This window comes from Tenrec ecaudatus, chromosome 16 (assembly GCF_050624435.1).
Source record: "Tenrec ecaudatus isolate mTenEca1 chromosome 16, mTenEca1.hap1, whole genome shotgun sequence".
Lineage (NCBI taxonomy): Eukaryota > Metazoa > Chordata > Mammalia > Afrosoricida > Tenrecidae > Tenrec > Tenrec ecaudatus.
The window spans coordinates 97,515,132-97,528,392 of NC_134545.1; the positions used below are offsets into that span (position 1 = coordinate 97,515,132).

At 46.9% G+C, this 13,261-nt stretch overlaps 1 protein-coding gene across 1 annotated transcript in view; it reads right to left on the reverse strand.

Annotated features, from left to right (window-relative positions):
* The window catches only part of NRAP (nebulin related anchoring protein), a 75,555-nt gene that overhangs the window by 61,003 nt on the left and 1,291 nt on the right, over nt 1–13,261 (reverse strand). The window contains exons 3-9 of the mRNA XM_075533669.1: nt 12,923–13,010; nt 9,007–9,111; nt 5,663–5,767; nt 4,740–4,844; nt 4,063–4,167; nt 1,662–1,769; nt 1,278–1,382 (exon numbers count right to left, since the gene is read on the reverse strand). Coding sequence (XP_075389784.1) covers nt 1,278–1,382; nt 1,662–1,769; nt 4,063–4,167; nt 4,740–4,844; nt 5,663–5,767; nt 9,007–9,111; nt 12,923–13,010 — 721 coding nt within the window. The remainder of the gene's footprint in view (nt 1–1,277; nt 1,383–1,661; nt 1,770–4,062; nt 4,168–4,739; nt 4,845–5,662; nt 5,768–9,006; nt 9,112–12,922; nt 13,011–13,261) is intronic.

Genomic DNA, 13,261 nt, shown 5'->3' on the forward strand with positions numbered 1-13,261 from the left:
AGTGGTGATGGAGCATGTATGTGCACTATACCTCATCCTACTGGGGAATTGATAGACTGTAAATAATAAATAGATTACATGATTAATTCATTAACCTAAGTCCAAGTATTTAAATTTTTTTTAAAAGGGCAGTGTGCTCATTAGGAGAGAGAATGTATTCTTTGACATTTAAGGCACTGGAGATATTTATAGATCGCCTGTCTGCCTCTCACTCTCTCCCTCCAACTCCTGCCTTGGTGAGTCCCGCCAAGTCTGATAATAAGATACCATACCAGACTAAGGCCTCTCTGCAGCTGGCGGCCGTACTTTCAAACAACACGCAATGTGCCTGGCACTTACGATGACCAGGAGTGGAAACGTCAATCAAATGTTGTAATGTTCAGGAACCAATTCTGAAGAATCTCTGAGGGGGTGTGTCACCCGTGCACATCTGTAGGCTGAGAGTTATGTAGGAACTCGTGTGTGTGTGTGTGTGTGTGTGTGTGTGTGTGTGACTAATGGCTGTCCAGTGGCACCAGTTAAACCCACTGCCATTGAGTTGATCCCATATAGGGTTCGCAAGACTGTCCATCTTAACAAGAGCAGACAGTCTCATCTTGCTCCCTCAGAGTGCCTGGTGGGTTTGAATCCTCGATCTTGCGATTAGTGGGGTCCAAATAAAAGATGCAGGTCTCAAAAAGGTAAACACCGTGAAAGCGAGTGATCATAAATCCATGTATTTTTAAATAAGACTATTTTTTAAATTGCCTTCAGCCCATAACATATTTGTAATGTGAAATGAGTAAAACCTAGCTTCACTGAGAGACCGTTTAATTAACTTATAATTTAGTAAAATGGACTTTTTGATCCAATGCCAGTATTCTTTCCTCACATCGATTTTGCATATGGGTCGCAATAAACCTTCACATCCATCTTAAGACGTCTATGAGTGAACGACCAACACAGGTCATGAATTTTTCTGAAGAAGTAAGTGTTGTAATGGGTGATATGTTGGGCTGCTAACCACAAGGTCAGCGGTTCAAAACCACCAGCCACTCCTTGCAGCTAGCAATCCAACTCATAATAACCCGCCACGGGGACCCTCCCATATGGCTTCAGAGCTTCATGTTCAAGAAGATTCTTAGAATCTGTTTTCTTAAGAAGGTCTGGTTGAACCCTGTGCAGCAGGCTGGGAAATCTGACTTTCATGGAAGGGCAAAGATAAGCCCCAGCCCAGTTTCTGATTAAACAGCCACAAGCGATACAACTTTCGAAGTGACTCCCTAGAAATCACCTACCTGACTGTTCCTGCCTATGTTTTCCTTCGCCGACATGCCCTCTGCCCCAACGGCAGGGCCAGCCACGCCCTTCATTTCTCTGTGATATTGCTGGTGGTACCGCACCTGTTTGCAGGGAAAGGACAAGCCCAGTGAATTTCACTCTCTGAGCACAAGGGCCAGGAGAGTAAACATGAATGGAAGGTGGAATGTGTTTTTGCCAGGAGCATGTCTTGGACACCAAAGTGCCAGATTATTATCATCCTAAATTGATGGAAACCTAAGAAGATAAATTGCTTCCTGGCTCCAGGAGACATGCAAAAATAGACAGGAAGTTGGAGTCCCCAGGCCCAGGTAACCTCCTCCTTCCTTCGCTAATGCGTCTACATCACCACAGACACTTACATCGCTGGCCAGCTCATTGGCTCGTTTGGCTATCTGATAGGCAGGTGTGATCAGAGCAGGAAAACTGCCTTTCCCCCTCTGCTGTTCAGACTCTTCTGCATATCTCACCTGGAAATGGGAGGGAAAGAGTTAATCATATGTCCCAACCTCACTGTCGACCGGGCAGTCGGAGTGAGATGCGCCTGGAGGGGCCCTGACAGCACTCTGCACATCCCTGCACGCCCTCCTGAGGTTCAGCATCGGCTGCCCTTTGATCTGGCTCCCCAGGACACCCTGCGGCTCTCAGGATGCGACTGTGTGGGCTTTCTTTATCCTTTTACCCCAGGACTGTGTCCAGCACATGAAGGCATCTCACGTGGGACACAGCAGAATACCTATGTTGGGTCAAACGGAGCCCTGGTGGGGCTGTTGCCCTGCGAACCACAAAGACGGCTGATTGCAATTCACCAGCCAATCCAAGAGAGAAAGATACGGCTCTCAGTCCATGGAGACGTACAGCTTCGCAAGCCCCTTTCGAAGGGCATAATGAGTTGGCTTGGAATTCGGCCCAGACAGAGAGTTGGGCAGAGAGTCATGAGGTTCCTGCCCTCAGAAAGCTGCCCACCAGGTTTGAGAAGGGGGACGGGGGCAAGGGGTATATTTTGCTGAGTGCAATATAGGCCAGAAAACAAGCAGATGCAAAGTTGATCTTAAGCAACCCGTGACGTAAACACACGCTCCTGAAAGGGCTGAGCATTGCCGTCCAGGAGAAGACCGCGAAAGATCTGCAACTGCACAGCCGCGGGCACTCTTTTCTCGAGGAGAAGGGCCCTCTCTGCGTGGACAGCTGGCCTGGACAAAGCAGCGGCCATGAAGCACTAGACGCGGTGTAGTACTCGATGCTGACAGCAAGGAAAATGAAGACCGAAGGAACACTATGGAGTTCGGCCTCTCATCCCTCCTCCAAAGAAACCAGAGCGGAGTTTATCATTGTCGAAATGGGGAGCTGCTGAGCTGTACTGGAAGATGGATGCTCCCCATCGATGCCGTCCTCCCCCACAGCGAGAGCTCAGCCGGCCCTTCCTGGGGAGAGGACGAGCTAAATAAAGTTCACTCTGTGCTTCTTCCTCGTCTCCCAGAAGCACCTGTCTCTCTATTAAAATCTCTGATGTCCACAAGAAGAAAAATATCTAAGTCCAGCAAAACTTGCTTCCAAAAGTGAAAGGTAATTAAGGCATTCGCAGGCAAATAAAAGATAAGGGGTTTCGTTACTAGTAGACCTGCCCTGCCTGGCCACCACCCTGACACCCCCCTCCCCCACCCCGCCGCACACACACCCAAAGATAAACTAAAAGAAGTCTTCCAGGCTAATACGAAAGGGCACCAGACACTACTTCAAAACTCTATAACGAAATAAAGATCACATATAATTACAAGTAAATAAAAAGCCGCTCTTGGTTTGGGTGTGTGAATGCGCCTTTTGCTTCCTCTACAACGTAAAAGGCACATACATCAAATGATCCCTCACGAATGCACTGAAAGGGACATACAATGTACACAGGTGTAACTGTGACAGACGCGACACACGGGAAGAGTGAGAGGATCCAATAGAAGTGGGCTTAATGTAGCTACTGCAGCCGGACCGGTATCAATTTCCAACTAGATTTTGATAAACTAAGATCTAATCTTCATGGTAGCTACTAAGAGAATGACTGTGAAATACATTCAAGAGAGAAAAAATAAGGAAGGAAATGTCGCCCTAGAAAAATATGAATCCGATGAAAAAGAAGATAGTCGTGAAGCACCAAAGGGCCCAGGATAGTTAGGGGCGATGGAAAACAAACCGCGGCATGGAAGAAGTGAGTCACCGCTTCAAAGGAAACAGATCAAACTCACCAATGACAGGACAGAGATGTTCATGGTGGGTTAAATATCCGAGGATCAGCTTCTCTGCTGTCGGCCAGAGACTCGTTTTAGCCCAAGGATACAACAAGCTTGAAAGTGACATGATCGGGAAAAGATATTCTGTGCAAATGTTCACCAAGAGAAAGCTGGGGCGGCCATGGGCTAGCTTACGATCCGACCAAACACATTCAAAGTCAAGAAGAGTCACAGCAGATGGATTTACAGCGAAGAACAGTTTACATTGATAAGAGCTCCATCCACCACAAAGATAAAACCATTAAATACGCATGCAGTTCCATAAGAAAAAGAAATTAAGAGCATCCAAGTCGGAAAAGAGGAAAAAAAGGAGTGGGAATGGGCAGCGGTTACTTGGTGGGTGCAGGGTGTTTTAATGTGGTGGTGAGAAAGTGTGACTAGGTATTTTCACAGTCAGAGAATGCCTTCTACATTCTCCCTGTTGTCCACCTCCAGGTAAGGACAGATGCAGAGCCAAGTCTGGGCTTCCGTCAGTTCTTACATCACTTTGAAGCTGTGTCCCTGCCTTGGCCCGCAGCAGCTCAGGGGTATCTGCCACCGTGGTGAACCTGGAGATGCGCTCATTGTGGCCTCTCTTGTATGCCACCTGAGGAAGAGACAGCACAGGGTTAAGACTGCACCCACCTCAGAGCCTCCGCGAGGCTCCCGCCTTTCACCTCTCTTTCAAGGAGGACCCACCATCAGGTTACACACAGCAACGCCGGTGATGAATCTCCACGGCTTGCTTTCTCAGCTCCCCTCGGAAAGTCTCAATGCTAATGTGTCAAGTCCAAGACACTACCATAACAGAGAGGGTAAGTAATTTAGCCGAGGTCGCATCTAGTAGGTGGTAGAGGCAGGATTTAAAACACAGCTGTCTGGCTCCAGAATCTGCCATTTTCATTACCAGGCAGCTTGCCCAGCAAGTTAATTCAAGCCTTAATGCTAAAACAGTCTCAAGGAATCACTTGATATAGCTTTCCGGGAGCCATGAGGCTTTCTCCATACTTCATAGATGTGGCCCAAGCCAGGCACAGTTCTTCCCCCTCCTCTGCGCCCCAGGATATCACACGGAGCAGTCCCTGTTTGTCGCAGAGCAACTCTCTTCTCTCCCTTTCCTGTTTGTTAACGTCATCGACGCAGGTTCAGTGGGTAGTGAATAATGACTGAGGTACTCACCTGGCTGGCCAGCTGGCTAGCTTTCTTGGCTCTTTGATAAGCAGGTGTGATCATGGCCGGAAAGCTCCCCTTCCCCTCCTGTCGCTCGTAGTCTTCGGCATACTCCTGCTGGTGGGAACACACATGGGAATGGGAATTGATTGATTGATTCATTTCATTTCATTGGTTGATCAATTAAACGGCAGTAACAAGCATCACCAGAACCAAGGAAACTGGATTTTCCTGGCTCTTGGAAAATATCTCAATCACTTGGGATACATTTTTAAAGGTGTTATTCAACAAGAAATTTGAGTAACACCCCCAATCCTACAGAAAACATGTAACCAGGTCAAAGTTCCCCTCCAATGCTAACATTACATGCTGCCTCACTGGCTGAGTATCTCAGATGATTTGTTCTCGAATAAGACAGGTCCCTTTAGCATTTGCGTTTGTACGGTTTTCTTCACATGCTCGAAATGAAAAGTCACTAAAGAGCAAGAGTATTTCTTTTGAAAGCAGACCCTTCCTAGACAGGTGCACCTGGTATGGGGTGGGCTAAAAGAGGGCTATATGCAGATAGGGTTTGGAAACCCAGGTTACATTTCCTTTCCTACAGTCAAACAGGTCGACGAGCTATCATGAAGGATCGGTCCCTAGACAGGGACCTCATGCTCAGGAAAGCAGAAGGTCAGGCAAAAGGAGGAAGAGCCTCAGCACACAGGACTGACGCAGTGATCGCCACGGGGAGCTTAAACACAGCAACAGCTGGGAGGAAGGCACAGGACCTGGCAATGTGTCTTTCTGTTGCACATCTAGGGTTACGATGAGTCAGAACCGACTCTGGGCACCTAGCAAAACAAAGACCACAGAAAAGCCTACAAAGGTTTCCAAAACTTCAAAACCAATAGTAAACGAATGGCTAAAGTAATTCCTAGTGTCCTTACCTCACCGAGAGACTTCCGTGCCTCAACCATCCTTACAATTTCAGGATCTGGCGGAGTTCCTGGGAACCACGTAGTCCCTTCCCCATATCCAGTCCAATAGGGTCTCTGTAAAGGAAGCACACACATGCAAATATACAATCTGCCGTTGTGCAGTCTGGGGAAAATGGAAGTTGTCAAAAATGAAATGGCATGCACCATGATCGCTATCCTAGGGATTCGTGAGCTAAAATTGACTGGTATTGGCCATTTTGAGTTGGACAATCCTATGGTTTACTATTCCAGGAATGACCAATTCAAGAGGAATAGCGTCAAATTCATTGTCAAAAAGATTTGTCATGATCTAGTCCAATGCAATGTCTGTGATACTGTGCTAACAGCTATAACTGTACAAGGAAGACCAGTTCATCCAACCGTGCTTCAAATTTACGCAACAACTACTAAAGCCGGTGATGAAGACGTTGAAGAAGTCTACCCACTTCTTCAGCTTGAAAATGAGCAAACACACCATCGATGTGTACTGATAATCACTGTCGGGTGGGACGTGAGAGCTGGGAACAAAGAGGAAGGAACAGAACTGGAAGATACAGCCACGGCGATGGAAATGAAGTTAGGAATCACATGGCTGAATTTTGCAAAACCAATCGCTTTGCATTGCGAAAATTTTTTTATTTTTTTGAGTAACATAAATGGTGGTGACATATGTGAAACTCACTAGGTGGAATATGCATCAATCAAATGAGCTACTTCGAGACACTGGAGAAGCTCAATATCACGATTCAAAACAAGGGAAGGGGCGGACTGTGGAAAAGGCCAGTGGCTCTTCATACACAGATTGAAGCTGAGGAAAATGAAAGCAAGTCCGCAGGAATCAAAATGCAACCTAGATTACTTCCCACCCGATGTGGAGACCAGCTCAAGGGCAGCTCTGATGTATTCAACACTAATGACCAAAGACCAGATGAGTTGGCAGATGGCATCAATAGCACCATAAAGGAAGAAAGGTCTAAAGTCAAAGGTCATTCAAAAGAAAAGATTAGCAAAGTGGTTGTCACAAGAGACATTTGAAACTTGTTCTCGAACATAAAGTAGCAAATCGGAATGGATGAAATTATGAGGGAAAGGGTGAAAAGAACATTTCAAAGATTGCTCATGAAGGCAAATAAAGAAGTATAATGAGATGTGCAAAGACCTGGAATTGGAAAACCAAAGGGAAGACCGCTTGTAGCATAGCCCAGTTCTGAAACAGCTGAAGAAAACTTCATCCTCTAGCTGAAATACTGAAGGATTCTATGGAGCCCTGGTCAGCAGTTCAAACCCACCCGCTGCTCCAAGGAAGAAAGGGGAGGCTATCTATTCCCTTAAAGACCTACAGTCTCCGAAGACTTTGATAGGATTGCTATGAGTTGAAATTCCTTATATGGCAGTGGGTTTGGGTTTTGTTTTGTTTTGTTTTTTTGGAAGAGAGAGTGTATTTATAGGCAAAATTTTGGATGCTGTAAGAAGCATCGAAAGAAGATGGAAGGACTACCCGGAGTCCCTGTACCAAAAAGAATTGGTTGGCATTCGCCTCTGTAAATAGATCATCAGCAACCGGAGGTGTGGAGAGAGACATCCAAGCATCGTCAACCAAAAACAAGTCTCCAGGACCTGACACAATAACAAATTGTTTCACAAGCTTGGTGCAGTGCTGGACACACTCCGCAGTCCATGCTAAGAAATTGGGAAGACAGATGTCTGGCCAAGTGACAGGAAGAGCTCTATATTTAAAGCCATTTCAAAGAAAGGTGACCCAATAGAATGTAAAGAGTATAAAACAATGTCACTAAAACTACCTCCAAGCATAATTCCTGCAGCAATCTATTCCTAGGGAGTTGCCAGAAATCCAAGCTACATTTAGACGAAAATGTGGAAGGATAGAATATCACCGCTGCTGTCAGGCGGATCTTGATACATCAGAGAATTTCAAAATGACGTTTACTTGGGCTCTATTGATGACGCACAGGAATTTGATGGCGTGGATCATTAAAAGATACCAATAGCATTGGGAGGAATCGGAATTCTAGAACATTTGTGTGTACACAATCTGCAATCGTTCCAACGGAACAAAGGGACACGGCGTGGTGTAAAATCAGGGAAGGTGTGAAGCATCGTTGTATCCTGTCACCACACGTGTTCAGTCTGTGTGCTGAGTGAGTGATCTGAGAAGCAGGGGGACAGGAAGAAGACTGGGGCATCGGAATAGAAGGGAGCCCATGAAGAACCTGTGCGTGGTAGCAGCTGACAACCTTCCTGGTGGAAGCCGAGCAGCCTTCAAACACTCGCTGAGGAAGATCAAAGACTACAGCACTCAATGGAAAGAAAACACAAATCCTCACAACTAAACCAAAAGGCAGCATCATGACAAATGGAGTAAAGATCGACTGAATTTTTTTTAAAAAGGTTGACTTAAGTTGACTTGGAACCACAATCGTTTCTCATGGAAGCAGCAGAGAGGAGCTCAACCCACATATTGCCCTTGGACAGTTTGCTGCACAGGGTCTATTAAAGTGTTCAGTCGTGAGGAGGTCCCTTTGAAGGGCTAGCGTGCACCTGGCGCAGGCCATGGTATCTTCAAGCACATCATCTACCTGTGAGAGTCGGACGGTGAGTGAGGGAGACGGCAGAAGAATGGATGCGTTTAGGGTGTGGTGTTGGTGAAGACGAGGGAGCATACTGCGCACTGCCAGAGGAGCCAACCAAGCCTGTCTTGGAGAAAGGACACCCAGAGTGTTTCTTAGAAGCGAGGATGGTGAGACTTGAGACATGCTGTCAGCAGGGGCCAGTCCCTGAGGAAGGACATCGTGTTGGCAAAGCAGAGGGCCGGGGAGACCAGAAAGACCTCAACAAGTGGATTGGCAGCACGGCTGCAAAGGTAGACTCAACATAGCAATGATTCTGAGGATGACTCCGCACCAGAATGCGTCCTGAAGTTGTACTTAGCGCGTTGACGAACAGAACTCACTGATGGCTTCTCACCACAGCTCTGCCTTAAGAGCGCCGCCTTTAGTTTCTCTTTTAATCTTCACACTATCTCTGTGGACTATGAACTGTTTGGAATTTGTCTTTTGCATAATAAAACTCAGGCAAATGATGATTGGGGACTTTGTGTGCAAGGTCTCCCACAGGAAGTGGCGGCTGACCACACTGGACTGATGATGCCCACATGTCAGTTAGGAAAGTAAAACTGAACCCAAGAAACTGAACAGGTTCTTTTGAAAAGTAATGTTGATAGCATGAAGCTCTTTCCTGACCTCCTGTCCATTTCGGGTCTCTTTTTCCAAATCCACTCATAACACGTCTCTCACCTCATTCACCAGTGGTTGGCTGTTGGGTGCAGCTGCCCCGTCCTTGGAGTTCATGTCCCAGTGAAAAACTGACTTAAATCGTTCCCCATCCTCTTGCTCATCAGCCTGCACAATGAAGATAACGTCAGCACTCTTGCCATCGAGAGAGAGAGAATGAATAACGTAGAGTTCGGCTTTGAAATTTCCCTTAGCCTTAAATGCAAAGCATCTTGCGGGCGATACGGCGCGAGCTGTGTGGTTAGTCTCACCGTGATGCCATCTGGAGCCCTTCCCCACCCCTCGAGCAGCGTGCCCCACTCGCCAGGGCAGCTATAAAACACACAGTGACATCTCCGCGAGCTTGTCACACACACGGTATTAGAGCAGCCTCAGAAACTCTCCCGACATCGGAGTAGTGATTCTTGACTTTAGCATCAGGAAGAACACCCGGAGAGCCAGTTAAAATGTTGGCTCCCCAAATTCATAAAGGTGCTCTCCTGTGCTTTATTGGTTCACCTTTGAGATTTCTATCTAGAAGACATCTCAAAGTGATCTTTGTGTATGGTGTCAGTGAGGTAGAGATGGAGGTTCATGAGGATATCCAATGGCAACAGTACAATTTAGTGAATTGCAGGAGTGTCGTTGTCATAATTCAAGTTGTTACGCATGGGAGGCTCCATGTCAGACCCTTGGGTCCTTCTTTAGGGGTCTGTTTGTCTGTCCTGTGTCCCCAGGATACTTGTGTTCATTGTTATTGCTTTTAGAGTAAGTCCGCAACCTGGTAGCCTAGGCACTCCAGTTTTGACCTTCTTCGTGATATTTTGGCTATCTTAGAATCTTTGTATTTTCATATCAATTTTAGAACCATGTTGTTAATTGCTACAGAGAGGGATGATCTAGTCTGTTCTTGTGATTGCATTGGACCTAGAGATCAATTTGATAGGAACAGGCATCTCAAGCATATCTTCAGTTTGCAAACAAACAGGAAACAAATTGCCTCTGATTTAATTGCACTATAATTTATTACAGCTTAAACCCTTAATTTTGACGACAAGGAAATGCGCTCGAGAAAAAGAGTAAACTTGTCACAATCACAGCAGGTTAGCAGATCCAGGGACTCGGATTCCCTACGGACAGCCCTCTCTGTGATTGACCTTCTGGGCTTCCCACCGCTTCATGTATTTCCCATATGCAAATAAAGGATTTGTTTCTTGTTTGTTGGCAAACTGTACAACCCCCTCGCATGTTAGTTACCTATGCGCACTATGTGCAAACGTGTGGAAGTCCTTCCTGTGGGCACCTTACATGTGAAGATACGGCAGAGATTATATAAATTGAGAGATATTTACATGCGTTTGGTCTTGTATTTTGAGACAGGACCTGAACAGGGCATAGATTTGAGGCAGACTCTCTCAGTGGCCCACTGCTGACTTTCTGATCCAGTTATTTCTTTCTTGTGGGGGGCTGTCCTGTGAATTGCAGGCCGTTTAGCGGCGTCCCTGCCACTAACCACTAGATGCCAGTAGCAACCCCATTTCCTGAGACATGATCGTTGAACATGTCTCCAGGCATTGGCCAATGTCCTTGTGGGGTTACAACTATTCTCTGCTCAGAATCCCTGCCTTAAAGAACCAGAAACACATAACCCAAATCAAGACTCTTCCCAACTCCAGCAGGCTGCGTGCGTGGTCCACCCTCCACCGCGCAAAGCAGCTGGTGGGTTAGAACTGCTGACCTTTTAGTTAGCAGCCCAAGCAGTCATCCACTGGGCCACCAGGGCTCCTATGTCTATGGACAGGATTTTTATATGGGTATTCATAGGAATACACACACATATATGCATACATACACATATACAGCATGTGTGCCTGTAGACACATACAAACACAGTGCTACACATACACACGTGCATACAGACACCATGCATGCACAGAGATACACAAATACACTGCTGAAACACACACCATGCATACACATACATACACACACCATGTACACATTTCCACACACAAACTACATGTACACACATCCAAGAACACATAAGTACACAAGACACAGATAGGCAAACAAACTCATTCATGTACATATGATATACATGTACATTTGGATGTGCACACACACATCTATATACAAATACACCACACAATGCACAAGTATACACATGTGTGTGTACATTCATGTACACACACACGTACAGATATACTTGCTCGGTGCGCACACACACAGAGACACACATCCCCACACGTGCACGTAGACACAGACAAATGCACGGACACAGGCTTCCTGGGAAGCCCACGCCGTTGTCTGTGACAGGAAATAGAGGCAGCAGTAATCCTAGCTCCGCTCCGGTCTGGGCCTGTCAGACACAGTTAAAGAAAGTGAGTCCTCTAGGACCCCACCGGGAGGTCCGTGCCGTGAGTGCTGTGCGCCCTGTGTGTGTCCCGCCAGCAGAAGACAGCGTGGGTAGGAGCATGCATCCCTGGTGACGTACGGCCTGTGCGGACGGCACTCAGATGCACAGAACAGCTCCGCACGGGGAACGTGCCCAACGCCGGGTATTACAGAGCACAGGCAGCTGCTTGTTTGTTTTTTTCTGGAGAGTTCACCGCCCTCTAAGTACTTGTGGAAGTGGGCAATTGGACAATTTAGGGTGTAAGCTCTAAAGCCAGGCAGACCTGGATTGGTACCCTCTGCACCAGCTGGGTGGACCTGGGCGAGCTGCTTGACTCTCTGAGCCTCCGATTCCCCAATGGCCATGTGATCATCTTTTGGAAGGTGTGGCGGCCAGTACAGGAGATAACACACAGATGGAGAAAGATGGGGCTCTCTCCCGTGTCAAGAGTTCCAGTCTTGAACCCCACAGGGGCAGTTGTCCCCCACAGGGGCAGTTCTGCTCGGTTCTATCGGCGGTTCTGAATCAGAACTGACTCAATGAAAGTGAGTCTGGTTTTTTTTTAGAACTTTAGGCAGAGGGTGTTGGGGGAGGGGAGGTTACTAGAGAGCTTTCTAACTCCTTCACGATTTTCTAATTTTGGAAAGTTGCGAAAGCTGCCTCCCACAGACCAGCTTCCCTAGGGCAGCGAAGAGAAAGGTTCAATGACATCCTTTTAACGGGGCAGGAGCCCACTCGGCAGCCCGCGGTTCGGCACAATGCTTCCGTTGTTGCTTTCCAAACCAAGTGGGTTGATCCAGGTGGCCTGCGTGTCTGCCTCCCCATCCCATCCTCCCCACAGGCAAAATACGATTTCCAAATAGAAAAACCTTTGATCTCCCCCTACCCTGAAAGGGACGACAAGCTGCCAATCCTCTTAGGCAGCCAGTCCTCAGAGACATTTAAGAGTGGTGGATTAGCTGTTCGCAGTTGCCTTGACCAAAATACCACAGGAAGGCCCTCGTGATGGCTTCTATTGGTATGTCTTGTATTAGGCACCTCGTCTATACAGGATCTCATCTATGCATTGTTACCTGTATCCAGAGCTGGCCGGGCAAAGAGAGTACCTTGGATACAGACACTCAAACTATTGAGGCTGCGTTACCCTGTGCATTGGCCCCTACATGGTGGGAGGCCGCACGGCAAGCCCAAAACCACCCCCAAAAACTCGCAGCCATCAAGTCTGTACTGACTCACAGCGACCCCACAGGACAGAGTAGAACTGCCCCCAGGGTTTCTGAGACCGTCACTGTTCACGGGATCAGAAAGCCCCGTCGGTCTCCGGAGGAGCGGCTGGTGGTTTTGAACTGTCAGCCTTTCGAATCGCAGCCCAACCTGTAACCAATATGCCAGCAATACTTGTTACTTAGATGCACTTAGCATGTGTAGGTGGGGAAAATGGACAAGCTCATTGGTAGACAGAGACTCTTAAACGCATTGTAAGTATATGCGTTAAATGGACTTTCTTGAAAGACTATTTTGAGCAGCAAAATTAAAGTCACTTACCCCAGTGATGGTCTCTGGTGTCTTCCTTGTATTTAGAGTTAATGGAGTATGATAGATACTTGTGAACGTGTTGTTCTTGGGGTTATGGCTACAAAAAATAACATATATATATATATATATACACATATCTGAATCAAAATAGAAATATACTTTATCCAAAATGATTGTGAGACTACTTTTATAAGCACTCACTAAACAACTCACTGCTGATTCTGACTCAGAGCGACCCTCTAGGACAGGGTTGCACTGCCCTGTGGGTTTCTGAGACTGTGACTCTTTGTGGGAGTAGAAAGCCTCATCTTTCTCCCTTGGAGTGGCTGGGGGTTTCAAACTGCTGAC